This window comes from Apostichopus japonicus, chromosome 16 (genome assembly GCF_037975245.1).
Source record: "Apostichopus japonicus isolate 1M-3 chromosome 16, ASM3797524v1, whole genome shotgun sequence".
NCBI lineage: Eukaryota > Metazoa > Echinodermata > Holothuroidea > Aspidochirotida > Stichopodidae > Apostichopus > Apostichopus japonicus.
Window position 1 is genome coordinate 9,902,644 of NC_092576.1, and position 27,471 is coordinate 9,930,114.

Sequence of the window (27,471 nt, forward strand, 5' to 3'; positions counted from 1 at the left end):
CTCCCCCAAAAAATCTAGTTTGATACTTTATTGGATTACACACTATCCTCAGTTCTTACTGTATAGATCTAGTAATAGCAGATTTATCAGCACGAACCAGTTTTTAAGCAGTGGTACAAACTTAAAAAGTTACAGTAGTTACTACATGTAATCTCTGTGCATGTGAATCGGTTGGAATTTAACAAGAACATACCTGGAAGTTTTCAATACATGGGTCAACGTAAACCTCCGAGTAATACCACTTCAGTCTGGATTGTCCGTCGTCGTTAACTTTCATTAAGTGTTTCCTAACACCACCGTTGACTTGTTTGATCTCCAAGTCTCCATATTCGAGACCGAAGAAATGATGCCAAACTGTTAGCTTGCAGGTTCGGGCTGCCCTTGCGAAAACTGGACTGGTAATTCTTATGTTGGAAGATATGTTCGTGGTCGCGCCGTCCACGTAAAGATATTTACCTATACACGGTAGTGGATGGTATAAAAGTTATTATTAACTTGAAATTGTAATTGAGGCGGCTGGAATGTTCATGTTCATGTTCCATACCGTGCATCAGTAACTACTGCGCTGTGTAACACGGTAACATGTGTTACAGGTGGCACAGTAATGACTGGGAAGCTGTTACACGTTGAACTACGAGTCCGACAGGTAAACATTTGCAGTAGTTTTAATTTGTTTAATTTTCAATTTTTTAAATGTTTTAAATGTTTTAAATTTAAAAAAAAATTAAATTATTATTATATTTTTTTAAATTAGCAGTGAGAAAAAACTTGCAGTAATTACTGTGCCACCTATAACACATGTTACCGTGTTACGAACACAGCGCAGTAGTTACTGATGCACTGTTGTGGAACATGAACAGTAGTTAATGTACTAGCTATGAGTATCGGGTGCTTAGTTTAAAGGTCCTATTTGGGAGGTGTTCTTTGTCATGTATTTCATATATAGGATCGAATGCCATCATCACGTAATGTTAAAGAGTGTGCATATTTTGGATTTAGCATTTGCGAAAACCCAACCCCATTACAGGACATAACTATTGTAAATAAATAATGTAAAACGTAATAAATTGAAGCACACATGGTTCGTTGATGTTATAGTTTGACGTGGTTCAAATATTCAGCTTTGTGTTTGAAGGAATTTTATACATCTCTGCTATCTCCCCACATTGAATGATGATTATTCTGCTTAGCTGTTTGGGTTTTGGAGTTATATGCGACACTTATCTCTATGAAATATATTATAATGATGATGATTGGGCTATATATGTGTTTGCATTCAGTCTGTTAATGTTATGACGCCAATTTAATACAATTTCTTAATTCGTTCCTAAATTCTGGCTGGCTAATTATAATCCTTTTGAAATAGGAATGCTACAAATTGAGTTCAGAATAGTAAATGCACTTTATTATTAAATATTAAATTCACTCCTCAACAAAGTGATAATCCTCGGTACCCATAAAGACTGAATTTGCGCACTATGGACTATAATAGGTATGTGGTCTGAACCTCATCGTGTGATTTAGATTCTGCCTACCCCGCCCCCCCCCCCCCCCACACACACTCACACTCACACAGAGAGAGACGGTTAATCTCTTACAACACTTCGCATTAATAAAATATAAATTATCAGTTCAAAAATATTCCAATATATCAACTTCCAAAATATCAGTCTTGTAGGTCCAAGTGTTCAGTTGGGGATAAGGAATGGAATTATCAGATTAATACATTAATATATTACTATAATCCAATGTTAGTTAATGTTGTAAGCTAACATAGCTAAATAGTTCAAACAATCTTCCAAAACCTTTGACCTATAAACCTTTATATATATATATATATATGTAAATTTTATATATATATATTATATATATATATATATTTATATATATATATATATATATATCTATATATATATATATATATATATATCTATATATATATATATATATATATATATATATACATATATATATATATATATACATATATATATATATATATACATATATATATATATGGTCACCTTGGTCAAAATTCATTAACTGTTTTCATTATAACCAAGGAAGTTTTCCTGACTGGGACATTCAATCATCTTGTGTGTTCGTTAACAATGTCTGAGAACAATTTGGAGAGTTAAAACCTCCAGGAAAGCACTTTTTGAAAACTTCGGGCAAATTAGAGCGTGCTATAATTCGGGGCCTATACTGACTATACCATTAAGGTTAAAACACATTTTTTTCGTTAATCTGATACCCTACTGATATAAACAGCGAGATTTGAAATACCCGATAATGACAATGATGTATGGTCCTCATCTGGTCCACTGTATCCAGGAGGAGTGGCGCTTGAAGAGGTCCTTAGCAACCAATCATAGTCATCGTCTGTATTCTGCGTCCACCCACATAGGCCGTTCTCAAAGTCACAAGTTGCAGCTGAACGTAGAGAAAAGAGGTTACTTTTATATCAGTTCTTTGTGTGGTCACAACGTTACGTGTCTCCTTAAGGCAGGGTTGTGGACCTATCTTGTAGTTTTGTGTTATGCATTCTATTCATAGCCTACCCATTTACACTGTCACACGTACACCTTCAAAATGTGGCTTTACATCTTCAAACTAATCATTCTGTTTAATGATAGATTGCTGTAAATATCAGAATCTCGCGTAATATTCTAGAAACATTCTTCAGTTAGATTGTAATTTATTTGAGTATTCATTTGTCATATATCTATAAGCATGATAGTTATTCTAAAAAAAATGATGTTTTCCACATCTTAAATGTGGTTGCTTGTATACGGTGTTGTCTATCTCAGAAAATGAAAACGTGTACTTGAATGTGGAGAAATCTGATGATGGCGTGCACACATATATAACGTTTAATATAATGGGCCACAGTGGTGGCGTAACATTCCACCAGATTGCACACAGAGAACAAAGTCATTACTGTAAATCCAAACATTTTGTACCACAGTCAAGACTGGACCGTGCTGAAAAAAATCGGTAGCATGTGCTATGAGGGATTACAGTAAGAACTGAGGATATGTGTAATCCCAACAAATCCAGTTTGATGCAATAAGATTTACTGTGGGTACTGTAATATAATGTAATGTAATGTTTAATATGCACATTCAACTGTAAATTACACTTTACTCCTTATTTAACACAAGGCATTTCTCAGTAACTTAATAAGGGTGTCGCTTCTCGAATGAAACAAAACTCACCCTATATATGTTTGTTACAATACACAGTAATGTTGCCGATTGAAACTAAAAAAAAACTTTAGTCAGTTTACTCTGGGTGGCATGAATAAAGTAACTGGGTTTTTTTTTGAAACTGTTAAGGAAAGTCTATGCACATGAAATATTAATTGATATAATACTTACGACAATCGGCCTCGTCAGATCCGTCTGGGCAATCCAGAATAAAATCACAGTACTTGTCTGTTGGAACACTGCACTGCGATATGACACTGGTGATACCTGTCACAAAAAGTAATATTACGTAATGTTCCGTCTTCAGATGCGATTGATGTTACATGTATTATCAAGAGTTTTAAGAGCGAACAGGCGGGAAATTGTGAGACTCGGTGGTTCCGAATAATGTGGACTCCTTAGTAAACCGCTGAAAACCGAAGATTATAAATCAAACGCGTGTTCAGGGTTTCAAATTTGCTAAAGGGAGATAGCCTCTATAGAACAGTTATACATACGCATGTATTTAAAGTGTATGCAGCATGTAATACGGCAATTGCCAACAAGACATCAAAGTTAGCATATTTTCCAGCTAATTTTTATACCGTCAAAGCATTTTCAAAGCAAACTTTAGAAAACTACATTTTGACATTTGTTGTTACTCCATTATAGAACTAATGATGTTAATTATAATAAATAATAATAAATAATGATGTTAAGAGAATAATAAATTAAATGATGTTAAAAAAAAATCAGTTTTAATACCAACATGCAGCCATACCATACCAGCCTGCCATATTCATACCTGACATTTGAAGAACATATAAATAGCTAAGAAAGAGAATCAAAGACTGGAAACCAATCGAAATAGATTGAAATCAGAGTGGAAAGATTAGGTTAAAACAGAAGGTAAGCTGTGACCTTTTGAAAACCGAATCGACACTTCAGCGACTGCCATATTATGCTGGTTATGTGTATTATATGCTAAGAGAGGGGTAAGTGTTGCTAGGGGGAGGGGGAGGGGGGTGGGGCGAACATAAATGGTAGGTTAAATTGTGCACCAAAACGATTTCAAAAGTAATTTGGAAACGGTTAGGCTTGTGTAAAAAAGTATCACAAAATGATGTTCTTTTAGAGTGATTAAGCTTCGCGACTAGTTTACAATTACCTACAGATAACTTTGAGTAAATCGTCATATGTTTTTATATTGTTAGGGTTACATTTTAAAATTTCTTATTTTAATGATATGTGACTTACCAATCGACAAAAGCAGCAACATCCAGAGAAGTTTCTTCATGATGGAAAGCTTTTATATGGAACATACAAACCGATAAAATGAATACAAAACAAGGCCCGTGAATACAAGTGTGTTAGGCTGGCAGCTATGCGTGTGGCATACAATTTTTTTCTTATTTACCTAACGGTTCTTGGCGAATTTAGATAATTATGTATGGGAGTTTGTAAACAACATCTCTCTTTACGTAGCCGGGAAAACATCAAGTTAGAATTCGATGTACAAATTGTTGAAGCAATGCATCGAGTTACTTCAAGATGGTGATTAGGAAGCTGAGAAATTAGTCCTTACTAAAAACAATAAAACTCTTGATAATCTTAAAAACCACGTTGCGGAATCTAAGTCATCATACATTCCAACACTGATAGAATTCTAAGCATGAAAAGTGATTGCTTCATCGTTTGAGGAAATTTAAACAAGTTAAAAAACACAAAATAAACTTCAAATTACTTTCAGACTTTGGAAAAGAAACTTGAAAGCACTAAAATCATTACAGAAACTACGAAACTAATGATTTTTTTGGCTTACTTTGTAGAAGATAACGAGAAAACCAGATCGCAACTGATAGAGTGCTAACGTACTGGAAACAAGTGAAATCGCCAAAACAGGATACATAGACCAAATAAGAAATCATTGCTACGACATTTGAGGGAATTTTTAAGAAAGATAAAATTATCTCCACATTTACTAGGAGATGTGTCTGGACTATTGGAATTATGCGAGTTTCGTTATTTCCGTTGTTTGGGCAACGTTATGGTTGCTTGCCATCAATCATGGAGTGAGTATAGAGCTACCAACATCATAGATGTAACCATTGCTTGCACCAGGAACAATAAACTAGACTGGTTTACGAACCTCGTTTATCTATATGATCTTTTTTATCAGTCGTTTGCATTTCAGATTTTAGGGAAAAAAGGAATTGGTTTTGGCCCGGAAATCAACTTGATAGGAGTGATTTTCAATGTCAAACTATTAGAAATGATCGTTTGTAAAAATAACTAGAACATCGCCTTTAATAGAATATGTCAAACGACGAATTTAGAATAACTAAAAGCCTCCCGTAACTAGTCATGGCTTACAACTGACTTACTGGGCGTATTAATAATTTCATCGTGAACACTGGAGAAACTTGATGAACACAACACTCCACACCATAGTTGGCACATATTTAATGAGTTTTCCTGAGTTATCAATACTTAAAATGTGTATATCCTGAAAAAAAAGAGCTTTTCAAAGTATATCAACAGATTTTGAGAGATTATCACTCACAACATATTTACTGCACATGGGACATATTGGCTAGGTGTTCTCAGTACTTCAAGGCTCCCGTAATTGTAACGCAACGTACTATTAATTTGGAAGTTGGTAGCTTTGATTTAATCTCAAAATACCATAAGTCCAATGTCTGGTAGGAAAAAAGAAAGGTTTTAAAGTACAGTTAGTTATCTGATTACGAACTAATTAACGGCCCCTGAATTAAGCAAATATTTAAGTTGATTACTTAAATAAAGAGCATGCATATTTTGAGGTGTGATAATCCTGGATAAGTTGTGCACAGTTTTCTCATGTTTATACCGTTTTACTGCGTAACATTGTTATGTTATAAGGGCGAATACACTTTATAATGCCATACTTCTCACGTTATGTATATATATATGTATGTATATGAAACAGTAATGAGCAGGAAAATCAATTACAGTGAAAACATTTCCAGCCTCTACCGGAATTCGAGCCGGGGGCGATTTTTTTTTTCCCCAAACAGGTTTGCAAGTGTGCGTAAATAGTCGTTCATGATTGGTCGGAAAAGTTACGTCATCACCATAGAAACCTTCACTTCGAGGTTCTGCATCCATTTGTTGCAACGAAGATATACCCGTTCAAAATTACCCGTAGCTTTTCGTACATATATTTAGATATGTTTGGAATTGGTTTAGACATATTTAGCACACTAGTAGGCTATTGTATGATCTACTTTGATCGAAGTTTTCTGTGAAGGCATTAGGCCTAATCGATAACATCGCACAGTGAAAGTTTCGTACAGGGTGCATCACACATGCGCTGTAGGCCTATGTGTATTACAACTCTGTACACAGTGCAGTGACGGAAATATATCATACTATACACTTTACTGTTTTGCGTATATTCACTCAAGACTCGTGAACTCGCGTCGTGAAGTTGCTTTTAGTGTATGCCTACCCATTCCACGACACGAATTCTGATTTCAATAGAACGGCTCACGAATCGTGGATAACGTAAACACGAACCAAATAGAATGTAGCGTATGTATCATAAGTGAGGTCAACATGTAATCAAAGCATTAAAAGTAAAGTTAGGGCGTTTGAAGGGAAACCCCTTAACTAGACTCAATCAAGTGTCAGTGTGTAACTCAGTATATGTCTTCGAACTTCCAAGCGATGGTTATCATTGATGCTGACGTCACGAGCAATCTGATTGGCTGAAAACTCCGTAATTGCAAACCTGTTTGGGAAAAAAAATCTCGAGCCGGGGCCTCCGCTTTATATTCGGACACCCTAACCATCTAGGCCATGGACACTGATTGTATGTCCAGAGGTTCGAAACCAGTAAAGGAAAGTATCGTGCCACTGTAGGCTTCGCCGCCTGTATCGAACAATGTTAAGCCTGTTTGATGACATTTTGCCTTACTCTAGAAATCAATCATGAAGCTAACCGACTCGAAATCATTTGTGAATCCTAAGCCCGGATCTCGAAAGATCCAAAAAGCTTAATTAAAAAAAAAAAGTGAGAGGTAATTTAATGGGTTGCAATGGTTGTAGGTGATTCCTAGGTCAGAGGGATGTCGTTATGACAATAACAATGAACATACTTGCAATTTTTCATTCCTAATAAACAATCTATACATGCATAGTATACCAGATAACATAGGAACAATATATAAATAGTGGTTATTCAAATAAATCGTTATCTCGGTGACAGGTAACAGCCGGTATTGGGATTTGGTTTGAAACTAAAATATTCCTATCTCTCTCTCTCTATATATATATGCGTCTAATTTAGAGGTTCAAAGTTACATATGACAAATTACTAATTAGCTCCTTAGCTAATCAATTAATAAATTAGTATAGGATAAAGTGTTTTGATACAGAATATCAATTAACCCTCACCCCCCCCCCATTTTTTTTTCTTTTGGATTTTTGATCAATGATAACACTTAATGGGGATATCGGTTCTAGTGATAATCATTAACCAATTAAATCAATCTGCGCAACGCTGTTATTATTAGTTGCGTCTACCAGTGTTATCACTATTGTATAGCCGCATGCTAGTAGTTCAAATGATCAAGGAAGAAGAAAACTGAAGTATTGAAATCGCGGTGCCGAAAACAGAGCGAAATGAACTATTTACTTACTTTCCTGTTTTTAATTTGTTTCACAGGTTTGTTATAACTTGTCTTATTTCATTTTAAGGCTAAGTCTTTGTTATGATTAATGATTTATATGTTGCTGACATTCTTACAATCCTGTATATTTTTTACGAATTTGTCCACAAAAAAAAAAGAAGTGGCAATGGCTAATATACTCTATGTTTATACCGTGTAGGTTGTCTTTTGTTTTAAGAAGTATATATTTGTAGGAACGTATAACACCTTTGATCGGATTCTCTGATATTACTATCAACCGTGTATCAATATTAATCCTGTATGGTATTTATGCACATTATTATGCTATTCGTAAAGCTACACCTGCTGCGCATGTGCTGTTGGCCAATGCTAGTTGGTAATGTTCGTCAAACACAACTGAGCCTGACATTATCATTATCTTACAATTTTTGGTATTATTGAAATGCTTCAATATAGCAATATGTATTAATATATCATGATCGTCAATACTCTGTGTTGTACGGAAAGCAAAGTACCCGTTAAAGAACAAATAATATTTTAATACACGTTAATCTGGTAAATTGAGAAATAATGAAAATGTTGTTATGTTAACAAGTTTTTCCCTCTTGAAATATCACTAAAATTGTTCCATGTCAGTTTTATGTTTATTCTAGATTTGATGTCAGAATAGTGCAGACATAATGGGGCGTATATACAGCCTTGTACTTTGGGATGACATGCTCTTTTCTTTGCCCTACTCATTCCTTAACTAACTTACCTAAAGTACTCTCTTGCCCCCATCCTAACTCCTCCATTTGTAGGAGCAATAGTTATATCCCCCTCTTTACGTCCCAGTATCTCCACGATGCTCGCCAATGTATACTTTGACTAATTGTAGTAAATGTGACGGCCAAAATAATGGTCTTATATCACCTGTGTATTGCAACTATACCATGAAATATTATAACTTATATTATACGGTATCTTGTGACCCATAATATGTCTTCATTAATATTTTAATATCATAATAATATCTAGTGTTGTGGCCATGGATTGGCCAACTTTATCGTTTCACTAGCATTGTTGTATCTAATGGTTGGGAGTTTGGCGAGGACAGTTTATCACGATCATTTCTATATTCATTACAGTGCCTATAGGTTTGTGGGCAGGGATAGGCTGACATTACGTTAATTGAAGTATAGGCCTAGTCTCTAGTAATACCAGTCCCCATTTATTGCTCCTACCTGCACCATACCTCAACTACAAATGCTGTGGCCATCACTACGACTACATGTCATTACTATACATCACTATACAATATGCATCACCACCATACAGTAGTGGCCAAGGTGCGGCCATGATCATCCATACGTTATCATAGCGCTATCATGGTAATGTCTAAGATTGAGACAGGGAGAGTCGCAGGATATTATTCCCCAGCATTATAGTGTCTAATGTTGGGTTAGGAATCCTCCTATACATTATCATATCACTAACATGTAGTGTCTAGTAGTGTTATGACCAGGAATGCTCGTACGGTACATTACTGTATCACTCTTATCATATGTGTCTAGTGTAATGGCCAGGAATGTTCCTATATTATTGTAGTGCTATCCATATAGTGTATAATGTTGGTGTAAGAATTATCATACACTAGCAGTTCAATAACATCATAGGGTCTAGTGTTATGGCCAGGAATGTTCCTATATTATTGTAGTGCTATCCATATAGTGTATAATGTTGGTGTAAGAATTATCATACACTAGCAGTTCAATAACATCCTAGGGGGTCTAGTGTTATGGCCAGGAATGTTCCTATATTATTGTAGTGCTATCCATATAGTGTATAATGTTGGTGTAAGAATTATCATACACTACCATATCAATAACATCATAGAGTCTAGAGGAATATTCCTAAATATTGTAGTTTTATGAATAGTGTCTAGTGTAATGGACATGAATGTACCATCTCATTTTTAAGTTTATAACCTGAATTCTACTGTTTGGGCCAGAAATACTATTACAATCTTATAGCACCAAATTTAAAGCGTCTAGAGTTGGTGGCAGGAATAAGGTCGAAATGATGGTAAGCCACGAATTTCAGAAAAGAGTCGAATAATTGGTGGTGCGAAACCAAACTTGAAGTGATTTTTAACCACTGACCCTAAAACTATACATTTTTATTCATCACTAAAGCCACACCGGCATTACTTACTCATTATGGAGGTTCATAAATACCACATGGACATCTATTTGTTGCCAAACAACATTTTCGTTTTTCATTTTTTTTAATGTATTATTTCCAATTTATATTAATATTTAATGTTAATCCTAATATTTTACTCTGAGTTTTGTAATATTTTTACCTAGGAGAAGTTGCATCACAATGCTCGGGTCAATTCCAATGTAGAACCGTGTCTGGTTGCATACCAAGCAATCAGTACTGTGACTTCAAAGAAGACTGCGCCGACGGATCGGATGAAGTTGACTGCCGTAAGAAACGTTTAACCTTATTGTTAACTGTGCACAAGCTGGCAGGGAAAATGACAATTTAAGTCAAAACAGTTTCATGACTATGTAGTGTTTCTTCTAGAACAGGGGCGGGCAAACTTTTTGAATGAATAGGCCAGATATAAGGAGGGAAAAATTGACTGGGCCGCACCTAACCAACGATCTGCTGTTGATTTCAAACCTTTTATTCCGAAGATTTCAAGAAATAGGTGTGTGTAGTCACAAAAAACAATATGTCAATACAGTACAGTTGATAATTAATGGGGATAATAGGCCTACCTGACAGCATCATTAGTGCAGATAAATTCTAAGCAGCTAGCTCGTTTTTTTGTGATGATGTAAAATAGATTGGTTTTTTCTACCTTGAGACATCTCACGGGCCGCAAAAAAATCACTGGCGGGCCACATGTGGCCCGCGGGCCGTAGTTTGCCCACCCATTTCTAGAATGATACGTACATGGTATTCACATTCAGGTTCGTGACCATTTCCAGGGGGTCTCCACAAAGAAAAATCAAACGCCTTCGGAATAAAAGATTGTTAATGGAAATGCAAATAATCTTGAACATAAATCCCTTGAAAAGTTACAAAATATAAATAATTTGGCAACATAAAGATCTAATCATTTCTCAAAGAAGAGAAGTTAATTCCTTCGTCAACCAGTTTTCCCTGGGCTACAACATTCGCCAAGGTCGCTGTAATGATGCAGTTGACAAGTCGGGTTACCCAAGCATAAAAAATGAGAACAAACTACTAGGGATCTCCTCAATCATATCGGCTACCTTTCCTGTAGCATATAAATTTTTATATGAAACATGTCAAACTTATAAAACATGTAGAACTCCATACTACAAGCGAAACCGAAATAACGTGACCAAAACTGTTATCAGGGTCACGTGAACTAGGTAAACCAGAATGTCATGTGACTGTCTCTTAGCAATGTTTGTGGACCCGTCATTGCCGACAGTTCTAATTCATCCTGTACTAATATTATGTAATAGTTCAGTTATAACGAAATTATACGCCGTTCAAAACAGTGGGTTGGTGGGTCCAAGTCCACCACAGTATGTCGCACAAATCGTTGACATGTTTGAGAAAATGAGAAAACTCTAATAATAACCTCTCTAATAATAATAATAATAATAATAATTATACGTGGTGTATCTACAGCTACGTCATGTGACTTCGAAAGTGGCTTTTGTGGCTGGACGCAGAATACAGACGATGACTTTGATTGGCGAGTGAGGGATGGTAGCAACGTGTCGCCAGGCTTTAGTGGCCCAAATGGAGATCACACGAGTGGTGGTTTGACAGGTAACAATTATCATAAATTACAAGGATGTAGCGCTAATATATCATCATAGTACTTTGCATCATATTTTGTGATTCGTTCCCCCCCCCCCCCCCACCAAAAAAACAAACGGTTACTCAATGGAACACGTTAATGAGATGTGTTCCTTGGTTAAACGCAGCCGATACTAATAGCTAGGACAATAACTTCAACTGCAACGTGTAACAAATGTTACCGTGTTACGAACAGAAAGTAGTTATTACTGATGCACGGTTGTGGGACATGAACAGTATTACAGGTGGCACCAGTGGTTACTGTACTAGTGAAGTTAAATTCCTCCTATTAATATAGTCATAGCGAGTTAGTTGTCATAGCTACAGCAGGAAAAAAAGACAAGTTTTTTGTTGTTGTTTCTATCTTTACGGCACTGAAACTACTTAATGGCATTTTGAGTTCTCATGATAACATTTCCTTAATGTGTGATGTAATTTTGACAGAAAGTGCTATATATAGCATGACTGGACATGACAGTAATGTTGATTAACTCATCACAGGAAAAAAATTGACAAACTAAATATTAATACTTTGCATTCGTGGTAACGCATGTGTCATGATTAATGAGCACTTGTTTGGTTTCAGATGTGATTAAAAGTTAATCATTTTCACCAGACGCCCCATAAATTTTATAAATTTCTAAATTCGCGTTATTGTCGCAACATTGTTTACTTTATCCTTTAAACCAACTGTTTTTTTTTACCATTGTTTACTTGAAAGGTCGGTATTTGTATTTAGACGGTACCTTCACCAATGTCTCTAGCAAATCAAGCCTGACCAGTCCACGCTTCTCGCTTGCGGCTAGGACATGCAAGCTTACGCTGTGGTATCACTTCTTTGGATTAGAGTACGGAGACCTTGAAATCCGTCAAATTACGAATGGAAACATTAAACATCTCTACAAAGTCTTGGACAAATATCCAGCCCTTCTTACCTGGTATTATACGGAGATATATGTTGATCCATGTGTTGAGAACTTTCAGGTAATTATTTATTAAAAGTTTAATGATTTCAATTACAAAAAAAAGATCTTAAGACGGTTTATTATACAAGCGTAAAACATAGTAATGTATGCCATTTGACTGAGTAATTAAACTATATCAAAAGACGTATGAGATGACCATTTAGATAATATCTTGGCATGATAAGTTGCTCGCTTATTTGAGTAAACCTTGATACGTTCGGTAAAACTTGTAAATCAAACTCAAATTTCGTATTAGTTGAAATATGAAGTAAACAAATGATACAAATGTCATCGACAGATCTGGTTGGGTACCTAGGATGATAGACGGGGAGGGGAGAGGTAGGGAGGGGGTGTCCCGTCAACTTTGATAGTTCTTCGCTTAGTAAATCCCCACCCCCACCCCCAGGACAAAAACTTTAACTTTGTAACAGTATATAGTTTTAGGATAACCATAATATAAAAACAAGTTTAATTGGACATCTGAATGATATGCTTTCTACTTTCAAGTTTATCAGTCTTTGTCAATACAAATTGAGTAAAATATTGTTCATGTAACATTCTATATAACAGATATTAATGATCGGTGAAGATAAACAGAAGTTTCCTCAAGAGGGCGGTATAGCTATCGATGACGTAGAATTTAAGGACTGTGCATTTGGGCCTGGGCAAGGTACATGTGGTGCTGGCAATCAGCAATGTTCTGTTTCAAATGTCTGCTATTCCAACGACTACAGATGTGACTTTACCAATGATTGCTGTGGTTCTGGTTCGGATGAAACGGCTTGCGGTAAGTCTTATTCTTCAAGATTAATATGCATTTGTCTTTTATTTGTTTTGCATAAAATCAAACGTCACAGATGGATATGTTTCCTCGTTCGTATATGCTGATTTATTTATGTTACAAAGTACATTTGCCTTCGTACACAGGCGATGCAATAATTCATATAAAAACATTGACACAAACGATCAACAAGGTCTTATCTTATATTATCCCATTTTTAACATTACACTTGTCAAACTGGCAGTCACAATGCGAATAATGTTCATGAGCGTATATGTGGCGTTTCCTGAAACCTACCGGCAGTCCACGAAGTTGTATCAAAACATATATTTGTATTTGTTTTCTTTACTACTTGCTTAACAACGTTTCTCTAGCTCTGACTATTTATTCTTAACAATTTAATTTCATAAAGATGTCTGTTTTTTTTTTTTTCATTTTCTTTTCTAGGCAACTACAATAGGTGTGACTTCCAAAACGGCCTCTGTGATTGGACACAACTCAACGATGATGATTTTGATTGGAGGAGAAACAAAGGGGGTACTGGCACGGACAACACAGGACCAGATTATGATCACACCACTGGAACAGTCGATGGTGAGAATTTTTGGAGGATGCTACGTACAGGGGGGGGGGGGGCGGCTGGCACAGAAAACACGTCCCCTTCCTCATCCAATTCATCAAAAATCTCTTTTAGTAAATGAGCTGTGCCCCTTATTGGTAATACAAAGGACCCTTTGAATCGTTAACACGGTAATTAAAAAGTTCCCTTATTAAGAAAAAAGTAAACAAAAATGACACTGCTGTTACAAACAATTAAAAGCTGATTATAACTGTGCCCTTTTGTTCATTAAACTTCAAAATCTGTCAAGTTTTCGGCACACAAGGTTGAGCCAAGTGCTCTGTTACTTGTTTGTATAGAGCTGTACGTGAGGGGGGGGGGGGAGGGGGTGGCGTTGTACACCATCACCAGTAGGTCCAATTCAGATATCATTGTTATCTTGAAGATGGACATAGTTACGCATGACAATGACCATGATCAAGAGCCCGGGAAACGTATATGCTACTTATATCCATAACATGCTATTACTTGTGAATTGTTGTATGGAAAAGCTCGGTCTTCATAACTTATCGGTGACGATGTTTCATAATCTCTAAACTATAGTAAACCAACGCTAAAATATGTTGATATGACCATTGTATTTTTATTCTGTTTTCTTTTTGTTAGGTTACTACATTTACATTGAAATCAGTGGAGACATTAAAATCACGGAGAAGGCAAGGATTGCCAGTTATACGATCGCAAGAAATCCTTCTAACTGCCAGGTATATACTTTCTTCGAATTACCATGTAATAAAAACACCATGAATTACTAAGCCTATACATACTGAATTGTGATTAATTCCTGTATGTGGGCCCGGGCCGACGTGAGTTGGGATCAGGTGGGGTTGCAGCTCCGGTGCCTTGGGTCAAACATGGAATAGAAAGAATAATGTATTCACCTCAGTTCGCCAAACGAATGTGCCATGGATTTGTGAGACTTCCCGGTGACTTTGATTGTCTCCGGGTTTCGATCAACTGTGTGTTTTTTTTTCTTTTACTTTATCTTTTGTTTATATCCTATCTGAATCTGGTTCCACTAGATTAGATTCTGGTATCACATGAAGGGTAACTTCATCGGTGCTCTAACGGTATTCACTCGAGAGCAGATCAATGGCCCACTGACGCAACTCTGGCAACAGACTCAGGATATGAGAGACCCGTGGATGTTCGTGGCTCTCGATTTGCACAGAGAAAATGACTTCCAGGTAAGATACGTCGCTGCTTGACGGAGACTAAACAGCCTACGTTTACTGTTGTATCAATGGAAACAGTAAACGTTCGTAAACAAATTACAGTGTTGCCCAACACGTTGGGATCAGACGTTGACCGGTTTGGTTCCCTCACATATCATAATGTATTTCTAAATAATGGGAGATCCCAGGTTTTACTGAGTTAATACAAACTGTGCACAGCCAGCCATGCGGTAAATCGGATCAAGGATTATGATTCTGTTACCGGATACCTGAATATGCAAATCTGTAATAACACTTCAAACAGTGTTATCTCAATCAAAGTAAATACCATTTTCTGAGTCAGTTTGATTATTGACCAAGTCTATAAATCACTTGAAAGGATTTTGCGGCAAGTTTGAAAGAGGGAAATTCCCCCTCAACTTCAGAAGAGTTACTCTGACAAAGATACACTATGGATGATACTGTTAACATGAAATTGGTGGAGGATACGGAGTTTGCAGAGAAACTGCAGAAGAGGAGCAGTGGAGGTGCAGAACATGGACGAGAGAGGCGTATGTTGTGCGATTCATACACATATTTGAATAGAAAATAAAATAAAAATTGAGAAAGATTTTCTGTAAATTCTCTCTATTTTATCTTTACTTAGCCTTTCTAAATGAAATCACCACGTTTCTTTTTAACGACAGGTCGTTTTCCAAGGTAGCCGTGGAATAAGCGTCGTAGGTGACATCTCACTGGACGACATCAGCTTTACACCAGGCTGCACCGCGGCGGGAAGAAATCTCCCCACAGCGACAACTATTAGACCACGTAAGCATATCAACATTTAACTTTGCCATAGGTATAGACCAATGGGTTAGGTATGTAAAGTGACGTATCTGTAGGCAGAACCATGGGCGAACATGGCTGTTTGTATTTATTGAGGTCAGACTGGAATTTCTACTTCAGGTGTTCACGAAATGGTCGTCTGCGGGCCAACTCCAGTCGGCGAAAGTATGAATCCGGCCGGCGAAAACAAAACGACCACAAGTGTGTACCAATGCGGCATGCGCACCCTTAGGGCCTTTTAGGCTTCGTCACACAACCACTGGTGTACCCTGAACATTTTTCAATTTAGGTAAAGTGTGGTTTCGTTTTCTGCATGACTTTACCCTCTGGCTCCACTGAGTTTGATATTGTTAATAAATAGACTTTGAGTTCAAAACAACCACAATATCCAGGTAGATGCTCAATTCCGAGCTGCATTTTCTTTTCGAGATTTCAAACACTAGTCACATTTGAAAGTCGAGAGTCAACTTTAAGCAAGCAAATGTGAGCTAATGATAGAGAAAGTAAAGATAATTCTATTTATTTTTGACAAAATAGAATGTCCTAAACAAAACTTGCATTGCAAATTACACGTGCGTGCCCCCACTTTGTAATTTTAGTATTTTCTGTTTTCATTAATCAGAACAAAATTAACATCTCCCTCCAGTGAGATACTAATCCACTATTACCTATTTTAAGAATGAATCGCGTATTTATAGATATACTCCTTGCACATGACATAATTCAACAAGTTATTAATTTAACATTTCTGTTTATTTTTTCCTTCTGCGTGCATGTTTATAAACAGCATTTACACTTCCGGGAGGCGGATGCGACCCATCGTTCTATCAGTGCGTGACTGGTCAATGCGTGAGAGGCGACGCTTACTGTGACTTCCATTACGACTGCTTCGACGGGTCCGACGAAGCTGATTGTCGTAAGATTACTCACGGGTTTTAAATGAGTATCCATTCATGCCACCCAATTATTCACATCCGTGCTATAGGATATGTCCATAGGAAATGTACTTCTTTGTGAAGGACACATATGAGTAGGAAAACGGTGTTCTTTTTATCATGGAAATTGCACTTTCCATGGGATTATATCCTTACAGTTAAGGCTAACTGTGATAGTAAGGTTGTTCATTCATAAACAGTAATATATAGATTAGAATCCTTAAAGAATATGGGCGAAACAATCAGTAAATAGCAAGGAGTTATTTAAACTGACGTATTTGATGTTGGACGTGAGGTATAAATAAGGTTAGTGTGCTCTATCGATATTGATCCAATGTGCAATCATGTTAGCTATAGCTTGAAATTTTTCAAGTCTCAGCAAAAAGTTGAAATCGATATTTAAAATAATGCGTTCCGGATTGTGTAACTAATATAGATCACAATTGGAATTGAGTTCAGTGCTATGAAATTAAAAAAAAAAAAAAAAAATAAGATTTCAAACAAAGCGAAGATGTGAAATGTGAATTACATTAATGTTATTCCGCAGCTGTGGTATGTGGATTCGAGTTTGGTCTCTGCGGTTGGAACCAAATGAAAGATGATGAGTTTGATTGGAAGGCAAGAGAGAGCGCATCCGAGATGGACTTGAATTATAATGGACCCGTGAATGACCACACCTACAACAGCCCACAAGGTATACAGTCTATATGCTTTTATTCCACTTTTATTGATCCAGTGACTTTCCAAACGTAGACGTCTACCCTGCAACTCCCCCCCCTCCCCACCCTACCCCATTCAAGTGCAAATCGACTAACAATATAACAAAACGTACAACGATCTGGATTCAAGGTTTCGTGTCCATGTGGTTGCATTCTTTCTTCAAGGCTTCACGTTTAGTTTTAAGGAACATTAGGGGAAGTACTATTAGCCGAAGAGCTGGTTGCTTTTTATAGGATAACTTTAGGCGGAATGTTTGTCCTGATATATCATAATACCATAAAATGTAGGATAAAATACAAAACAAAAGGGGGCTATAATTATATTTCCATAGTTGTTCCGGTTATCAAGTTAATCAGTTTTTCATATATGATGCTAAATATATGTAGTAGTAGTAGTAAGTTGAGTCTCGTCTATCCGACATGCTCAGTGATTAACCTCCGCCACGTATCACGATCTTGTGCAAGGTTTATTGCTTCCTCGAAATTGTTAACGTAAACGTCCTTAAATTGCGACTTTATTTTTCCAAGCAAGGTAGTCACGGGCCTTCCTACTGGTTTAGCAGTATGTCTTAATGCTTCTCTTAAAGCAACCTTTGCTGGAGCGTCCTCCTGTTACATAAATCTATGTAATGTTCTCTAATTGATGATGACGATGACTAGAATTACATTTTTAATATAATATGCTTTATAAATTTTACTCAATCAAATCAAATGTAACTATGTTCTTCCAACTTCGTATAAACGACATAGCAGCCTATTTGTCCTTGAATAAATTACAATGCATATAGTAACACATATTAACTCACATGATGAAAGCTTAAGTTTCCCTACTGAGTTTTAGTGATGCATTTTAGGATCTTGCTTTATTGGTCTGCCTGTTCAGCTGCGTTATAGTTTATGAATCCCGTTATTATTATCGCTTTGTTAGTTCCCAGATACAAATAAACGAGTGAAGAGTAAGATATAGTATACCCGTCTTAGACATAGCCAGCCATATTTGTAAATTCGCAAAACAAAAAAAGGAAAAAGAAAAAAGACATAAAAAGAGAAAAGTAAGACCAAAAAGTAAGACTTTTTTATTTTTTATTTCTCAATAGTGTTTGACAGGGGAAAGAAAACAAACATCAAGACCAGTTAGTCCCGTTTATTACACAGGAAGTTATTGTTTTAAAATTTAAATTTGCAGAATAGATAACAATAAAAGCTATTGTTTTAATATTGTTTTCAATTTTGTCTTACAGTGACTTATGCTATGTCACCGGTTGCCAGACACCTATCAAATATATAAAATGTAGACTCCATAGTCCCGTTGACTTTCATGACCAGCAATTTGTGCACATTATCTACATTTGAAGGAATTGAAAAGCGGAAAACAATAGGAAGTATTGTTTTTTTTTATATTGTTCTTCGTCTTTATTGTCTTTTACAGGGAACTACATGTATGTCGTTGGTGCTCAGGTACCATTGAAGGACAGAAAGGCAAGACTGATTAGTCCCGTTTTCCACACAGCCAGCAGAGCTTGTAAATTTACGTTTTGGTATAATATGTTCGGAATTGAATACGGTGATCTTGAAGTGTACATCAAGACTCCAGGTGATGATATGAGACGCTTGCGAAAAGAGCTGGATGGATTTGGACAATACAACAAATGGAATCTTGGAGAAGCCGACATCGATGCTTGTACGGCAGAATTCCAGGTAGGTGATTTGTATTCATTCGGCGCATAAAGCATAATGATGATAATAATGATTATGATAATGATGATGATAATGATGATGATAATGATGATGATAATAATAATAATAATAATAATAATAATAATAAAAAAATAAATAAATAATAATAATTAAAAATAATAATAGTAACAATAATAATAATAATAATAATAATAATAATAATAATGATAATAATAATAACAATAATAATAATAATAATAACAACAACAACAATAATAATAACAACAATAATAATAATCATAATAATCATAAAAATAATAATAAAAGTAACCAAAAAAAAGACAAAAACGTTAATACTAAACTGTCGGTAGTTAATTGAACATGGAGGATGCGTTGCTTCTAAATATAAGTGTGAAGTATAAGCTATACATTGTCGACGGAGATGCCAGTCAGAAGTTTCAGTAAACTGTGTAACCAGTGATGATTCAGAAAGAATATTAACGCTCTCCAACTAAGCAAAACATAATCAATGATAGTGATTTTTTGATTCAATAAATTAAAAACAAAAACAGATAGCTCTTCTTATAATAAAACCATAACTGAATAAGAAACACCATTAGACAGCAATATTTACAGGCCCCCCCCCCCCACCCACCACCTCCACCCCTCCCAGATTGTGTGTAGGCTAATGTTTACTTGCATGTCACGCTCCAGGCACTCGTACTGATAGTAGGAGCATCCCCTCTCTATCAGATAACGGTTAGAAACTGTTTATACTTTTAGTACGAGTGCTCTGAAGCATGGTTTATGGGGGAAAGCATAGAGTGCTATTAGCATGAGAAAATTGTTCCTACTGGCATTTCTTGTTCAGATCATACATGTTAACGTTGCTATAAATATTCCTGATCATATATATAGATTATAGTGGAAGTTGAGGATACGCTGATTGTACCTGTTCAGAGTGGGTTTGCTATCGACGACTTTCTCTTCTCGGACTGTGAAGTTCCCCTCCCAGTGCTATCTGGAACATGTGGTGCCCAGCAGACACAGTGTAGCAATGGCGTTTGTTACCCAGCTAACCAGCAGTGTGATTTTGCACTTGATTGCTGTGATGGCACGGATGAGCTACCGTCACATTGTAGTAAGTAAGACTGGATTATTTGCGACTTCTCAACTAGCCTCTGGATTGTTAGGAATAACATAGGGATTAATTTTTAATTTTCAAGTTTAAGAAGTGTATTACTTTTGAACTTATCTATACGGTGCGCCTGGTTGATGTGCGCATGGGGGGGGGGGGGGGAGCGGGAGGGATTTGGATACAAAGTATTCAAATCGACTAACGTAAATAAAGAACGGATTTCATTCAGTGTCGCCTCGAAGTTAACACTCAGTTCATACTCCAATTCAACCGAGTATTTTGTCAGGTGCTGTTTAGTATTAAAATAGGCTATGACGTAACATTTTAATGATTAAGATTAGATAAAATGTGGTTATATACTCGTTGGTGAAATGAAACTAATCATTTTAAGTAAAGCACAGAAAGAGAGACGAAATAATACGAAACGATACGTATGAAAATATAACAACTATATAAGAAACAGGATATAACGAAACGAAACGACGCAAATAAACCCAAAATAAAACAGAACAGAAAAGGTAAGGAAAACAAAAGCAAATCAAAGCAAAGCGAAGCGAAACAGTAGAATGATTTCTTCATTAATCATATTTCTTTATATTTAGCCTCGTATAATATGTGCAACTTTGAATCCGGAATGTGTGATTGGACAAATTTGAACGATGATGAATTTGATTGGACGTGGAACAAAGGAGGCACTGGTAGCGGTGGTACTGGTCCTGGAGCTGACCACACCCTTGGAACTTCTGAAGGTAATGTGCGCTATTTCATATGCAACTAAGGGTATGACTGACGTTAAAGACATGAATGTGAGATATGTAATGGAATTTAATATGTAATCATTTAATATAAGATAATGTAAAACTAATATATGCTTGTGTTTAGTCGTTCGGAGTGTGTAGATATTCATTGAGGGCATGGGTTCGAATCCCGGTGGAGGCTGGAAGTTTTTCCAACTCATTACGATTTTCATTTATATATATATATATATATATATATATACATACATACATATATATATATATATATATATATATATATATATATATATATATATATATATATTAGAGTAAAACATGAACAATATTAACTATGGTGTACCTACTATGCTCAAGGTAAGGCATCGGCATTTGTAGTGTAATATATAGTCATGTGATCAATAGTACGATCATAATTTAATATTACTGTAATACTCCAGCATAGTTAAGTAATCATTTATTTTCCTCAAGGTTATTACATGTACATTGAGGTTGATAGACCGCGCCGTCCTGGAGACAGAGCTCGTCTGGGCAGTTACTACATTCTAAAACAGATTACAGAAACCTGCACTGTAAGTGAAAACCTTGTTTTCAAGTGGAAACAGTTTATTATATTATTTTAATGTTGTCAATCAATTAATAACGCTGTATCGTTAAGCCATTTATTATAATAAACAACTTGATGTCATCCGTAAGAACTTTTACGGTCCAAAGAAAATTAATAACGTGCAGACCAGGGGTACACGAACCCTTTAAGTGCTGACGAGGGGATGGTGGGGGTGGTTAGATGTTATTACATCCAGGTGAGGGGTCTAATAGGATTTGTGCCCCCCCCCCCCCCCTCTTTGACAAATGTTGCTATAATGTAGGATGCTTGGATGCAAAATGGTGCAATTTTTTTGGCATCTTTCGAAACAAGGTTGAAAAAGAAAAAAAGCCCCTCCTCAACAGAAGTATACGTGTATACACCTCTTGTGCAGAGAGTATAGTATTGCCAGGAAATCCATAAATGGTTTTGTAATGGTTTTGAAAATGTGTGACCTTACTAGAAAGCCTGGCAAATATTGTGTATTATTCTCTCGTTGTCGCTACAATATTACCAGGCTGAGAGAATGACTCGGTGAAAGAATTCGTTATTACATAATATTTGCTGCACTGTATTCGTAACAAGATTAATGTGCCGTGGATACAGATCAGGGCCCCCGGGGTGAATATGGTTACCCAAAATATGGGTAGAAATATAATATATCCTTATTTCCATGGTACTTAAAGAAAGTGAAGCGGGCCTTGATGACATAATTTCCTCATAGGCCCAACCTGAATTTAGAGCTACCGTGACGTTTATAACTATGTAAAGTTTTGCGATATTTTTTTCTTCAAGTGCTTACAAATCTGATGTCTTTATGCTGTTTGAAAATAATGAAAGAAACAAAATTAATAAATAATCCGAGAAACGTCCATATCCTGAAACGAAATCAGCTTCCTGTTTATTATTCTTGTGTCTTTTATTTATTTGACCGTCCATTTTGTGTTTACATACACAATCTCTGTTCCTCTATCTCTGTTAATTTTTAAGGCAGGCGTCAATAATATTGAACTTTGGTTTGTTTAAACATTCCAGCTAATTACAAGATACCTTTTATTTAATGTTGTTTTCTTGGTTTGTATCACCAAAGATGAGGTTTTTCTACCACGTTGAAGGCATTGGTATCGGTGAACTCGTTGTCTACACTCGTACAGAAGTTAACGGTCCGTTGACCAAAGTTTGGTCTCAGGTCCAGCAAAGGGGCGATAATTGGTTCTATGCTTCCATTGGACTGGGTATAGAAACTACAGCATTCCAGGTAACATCTTTGTTGCGTGCCTCCTTAAGTTTTACACATTAAACACAAAAAAAAACAAAAACAATTTCGATTAATATTGTGTTACTTAGCAGATGAGAACCTGTATCGAAAAGTGAATACATGGACGCCGTTATTGATGGATAGGCTTTTAATGTGATGTAGTATGTTTTACCTGGTTTCAGTAATTGTCTGTCCGTATATATGTATGTATGTATGTAGTATGTATGTAGGCTATGTATGTATGTATATATGTATGTATGTATGAATGTTTGTCCGTCTTCACCATCACTTTATTACTTCTGCGTCACAACTGTGTCTAAAAAAAAAAGTGTACAATTGCTAGTTCTGGTACTTTATAAAATCAGGAGAAATTACCTCAAAGTTTATTAATCTGATCATTGATAATTTCTCATTTCTGATATTTTCAGAGTAAACCTATAGTTTCTATAATATATTTTATATTATCTGTAGGTGGTTATTGAAGGCATTCGCGGTATCACCGAAGATGGTGATATCTCTATTGACGATATATCGTTTACACCGGGATGTAGGGCTGCCGGTTACGATATTCCGGTTGTCAGTACAGTTGCCTACAGTGAGTATATTAATTTGGTGAAAGTCAATATATAAATCATTTCAAGGGCTACTATCGAATACCATCCTCGTCTTCGTCATCCACGTCGGGTGGCTTCCAATTCAACATTTAAGTTTAATTTAGAAAGTCGATTTAGAAAGTCATTTCAGATGGGAAAACCGTAGATTGCTCTTGGATGAAAAACCCATCTAACTATTGACCCGGCCGGGTATCGAACCCTGAACCTCCCGATTGTTAACCCTTGTTGCTTCAAATGCCACCGCATTTAACCACTCGGCCACATCATCGTTATAGGACATGCATGAGCTACATGGGAGCTACCCATTTATGCAGGATATAACACAGTGAAGGGTTTTTAGTCACTACCGTGTATCTGTCATTTTAATACCAAATTAATTTTCTACTTTGGTCAACAGCTGGCACCCAAAGTTTCCGACCGTGCGAAAGTAATGAATTCTTGTGCTATGAGGATTACTCTTGCGTATCGAATAGCCGCGTCTGTAATGGAGTTTTCGATTGTCCTCAAGGGAGCGACGAAGACCAAGGATGTAGTGAGTACCAGCTACACTGATCGGAGAATATGTAATCGATTTAAAGAGAAATAAATAATAAAGTACCAATTTATTAGGAGAAGCAGCAAATGACAAATTACTCAGAGTTCCAGGAGAAAATCATTGTAGTATATATATATATGTATATATCTATATATCAAAGAATTTCCGTTTTGAATTAAGAAGTTCCTTTGATGTATTATATCCTTATATCAACGAAATAAATTCAAAGTCAGGATATTATCAGAAATAATATGCAATGTTTAATACAATCACCAATTAACAACAAAAAGGAAACAATGTTAATACCCTCATATCGTTTTATGTTGATAACAGGTTCTTCAAAACCAGTCGAGAAGAATCGTAAGTAACATTTGTAAATCTTTCTTGAGAAAGAGTTTTGTACACTAAATAACCGGTTGTTATTCTATAGTGCGTGCTACAATATTGGCATTACTTGTCAAGTGAACGATACCTACATGACTGGATGTTGAAACTTATAAAGTTTCATACATTCTCTGTACATTTGCAGTTTCAGCGGATAGCTGCGCAGGCAACTTCTTCTATAAGCCTGTCACGGCGCTCACAAGCGCCCTCACTTTGTAGGTACCTACATGACTATAAATCCCTGGTGTGTTGCCCGCCCCAAAAATAACACCATCAACAACCGACGAATAGTTCTTCTCAATACTGCAAGCAATTTCACGCGCATTACAATACTGCGTATATTTGCAGGAAAATGCAGTTCTATCTGTGTTTTTTCATTATGAAAGTGCACATCGCCCGCTTATAAAGGTATCTCCCAGTGACATACAGTGTAATAGATTTACCTTAAATAGGATGGGGGGGGGGGATTGGGGGCATACATATTATACACGTTTATTTGAAAACCCCGTCTCAATTACTTAATTCTGAATCAAAATATGGTTAATTGAAATGTGACCTATTTTGATCGAGCTGGGTCTAAAAAGTAAAAAGTATATTCCCTGGATTTGATCACAGTAGCTTACATGTCTGTGATGCTATGCTACAAAAGGCATTCTTTGCTTTCCTATGACAAATATTCTTGTTCATTTGATTTCTGGCTGGATTATTTCCTTACAAGTTTTCTTTGTTTTTTTTCTCTATATAGGTAGGCATAAAATTTCATATATATTCATTTCTTGGAAACTTTCTTTCTATTTTCCTTTCATTTCATTGATAAAAGTTATGCTTTCAGTAATCTATAAAACATATTAAGTATTCCTATTTCATTACGTTTATTTCTACTGCATCATACATTAATTGAATTAAATTGAATTTAATAATGTATTACTTATTATATACAAAACGCAAGTTAGCCTTTTCATACTCGAGAGAAAAATAAATTATAGGATAATTGTTTCAAACACACTTTTCCCACCTATACATACATATTTTTATGGGCAGGTTTTGGGGTGTGATTTAAATTTAAAATGATTTCATTTTACAGCTAACGCCCTAGCAATATCAATGGGTGTAATCTTTGGTACCATTGGACTGGTCATTATAGTTGGTGGTGTCTATTTCTTTGTGTCGAAAAGAAACTCGAAACCAAGGTAAGAATTTTTTTAATGACCTTATCAAATTAAAACAAAACGTAACGATTGAAGGTAACCCAGTCTGACGGGGAAAAGTTAAAGATGTGAAAAATTAAGGTTTAAATCTGAAAGCAGACAAAACGGAAGAACAGATGAAATATAGCTCCAAAACTACTAAGGTCCGTGTATAGGAAGCTATAGGTAACTGTCAACACATTCAGTACTATGTTAAATACCGGTGCTATGGCCGAGTGGATCAAGGCGGTGGCATTTGAAGCAATAAGGCTTAGCAATCGGGAGGTTCCGGGTTCGATAACAGCCGGGTCATAGTTAGGTGGGTTTTTATCCAAGGGTATATTGTAAGGTTTTTCCATCTGAAATCACTTTCCCAAATTTGAGTTACCATTTTGAATTGGAAGCCATCCGACGTGTAAGTTGTAATCCATAAGCCCTTGCTGGGTTCTTCCACATTTGTGGTCGCTGAAGCGTCGTAAAAATAACTGCTGATTATTAATAATTACTATGATTGTTATTATCATAAATGGAGTATGACTATAGAAATCCAACCGTCTCTCTGAAGTATAAGGTTATGTAAAGTAAGTTGACTTACGCTCTGCCAAGACTTATATTGAAGGCGAGGCAGAAGCTCAGAAGCTCAAATCTGATTATGATTAAATATTAAATTTATGCACAGAAAAAAAGGGGAGAAAACGTTAGTTACGATTAGTAAAGATCAACTATTTAATATATATTTTTTGTTGTTTTTCATTTTACAGTGGACTCGTTCAACATCAAGTTGATCCCTATAAGGTGAGTTAATAAACCAACGGCTTCTCAAATAGAACACAATTTTTAAATGATAACTATATAACAAAAAATATGCCACCATTTATGTATTATTTGAAATATCAGTAAGTTCTTTTTTCCCTTTTTCTTTTTCAACAGTCCCATAGTGATATTTGATGGCCGAAGGACACGCTCTATCTTTATCATATATTTTTATGAATATATTTGGCCAACTACAGCGAATCTGTCTGCTCCATGAATGAAAGGGATATTATATGAACACATTTATTAGATTTAATAATAATATTGGCTGTGGTCATTCTATGCCACCGGAAATATCATAATAAATGTATACACAAAATTTTAGTACGATGCAATTTTTTTTTAAATAGGGTTACATCTTTGATATATTTCAAGCTGTCTGTTATATGCGCAACTTTAATGAAGCATCTATATATATATATAAAACAAAGACTAGATAATCCAACTTCATAGCTCATTAAGATGTATGGAATTGAGTTTATCTAAAAAATCTATCAGGCGAAATAATTAAAACATCGGGCATCATAGCAACATTTAAATAAGTCAATTATATGGGGAAATACATTTACCCCTGAATTTCCTTGGAGGAAACTTTGAGGGATCTTTTAACTTTCATAATGCAGAAAAAGGGCATGGGCATTGCAAAACTGAAGAGAATTATCGGTAGTCACTGAAATTATCACAAACGGTAGATATTTTTTACAGAAGCCATGCACGGGATAAAAAGTTTGACTTGCGTGATTTTCTTGAGGACCAGTTTTGTTTTGGTTTTATTTTTAAATAAAGAATAGTCTATGAAATATACTACCA

The 27,471-nt window shown here is 35.9% G+C and overlaps 2 protein-coding genes across 2 annotated transcripts in view; one reads left to right on the forward strand and one right to left on the reverse strand.

Annotated features, from left to right (window-relative positions):
* LOC139983378 (MAM and LDL-receptor class A domain-containing protein 1-like) overlaps positions 1–4,598 on the reverse strand; it is a 29,093-nt gene extending 24,495 nt beyond the window's left edge. The window contains exons 1-4 of the mRNA XM_071996899.1: positions 4,446–4,598; positions 3,381–3,476; positions 2,287–2,433; positions 194–456 (exon numbers count right to left, since the gene is read on the reverse strand). Of these exons, the coding sequence (XP_071853000.1) occupies positions 194–456; positions 2,287–2,433; positions 3,381–3,476; positions 4,446–4,485 (546 nt within the window). The 5' untranslated portion in view covers positions 4,486–4,598. The remainder of the gene's footprint in view (positions 1–193; positions 457–2,286; positions 2,434–3,380; positions 3,477–4,445) is intronic.
* A 3,139-nt stretch (positions 4,599–7,737) lies between these two features.
* LOC139983403 (MAM and LDL-receptor class A domain-containing protein 1-like) lies at positions 7,738–27,426 on the forward strand. The gene is made up of 22 exons (XM_071996943.1): positions 7,738–7,896; positions 10,210–10,332; positions 11,519–11,662; positions 12,414–12,676; positions 13,228–13,444; positions 13,886–14,032; positions 14,664–14,761; positions 15,080–15,244; positions 15,919–16,042; positions 16,848–16,976; positions 17,543–17,689; positions 19,144–19,412; positions 20,310–20,532; positions 21,132–21,278; positions 21,756–21,856; positions 22,961–23,128; positions 23,600–23,723; positions 24,140–24,274; positions 24,611–24,637; positions 25,746–25,851; positions 26,610–26,643; positions 26,779–27,426. Exons 1-22 carry the CDS (start codon positions 7,854–7,856, stop codon positions 26,794–26,796), a joined length of 2,952 nt encoding a protein of 983 aa, XP_071853044.1. The 5' UTR covers positions 7,738–7,853; the 3' UTR covers positions 26,797–27,426.
* Positions 27,427–27,471: the final 45 nt, after the last annotated feature.

Coding starts and splice junctions, on each gene's coding strand:
- LOC139983403 (XM_071996943.1), top strand. CDS start 7,854: ATGAACTATTTACTTACTTTCCTGTTTTTAATTTGTTTCACAG. Junction 21,279..21,755: donor CACCCTTGGAACTTCTGAAG/GTAATGTGCGCT, acceptor ATTTTCCTCAAG/GTTATTACATGTACATTGAG. Junction 25,852..26,609: donor AAAAGAAACTCGAAACCAAG/GTAAGAATTTTT, acceptor TTCATTTTACAG/TGGACTCGTTCAACATCAAG.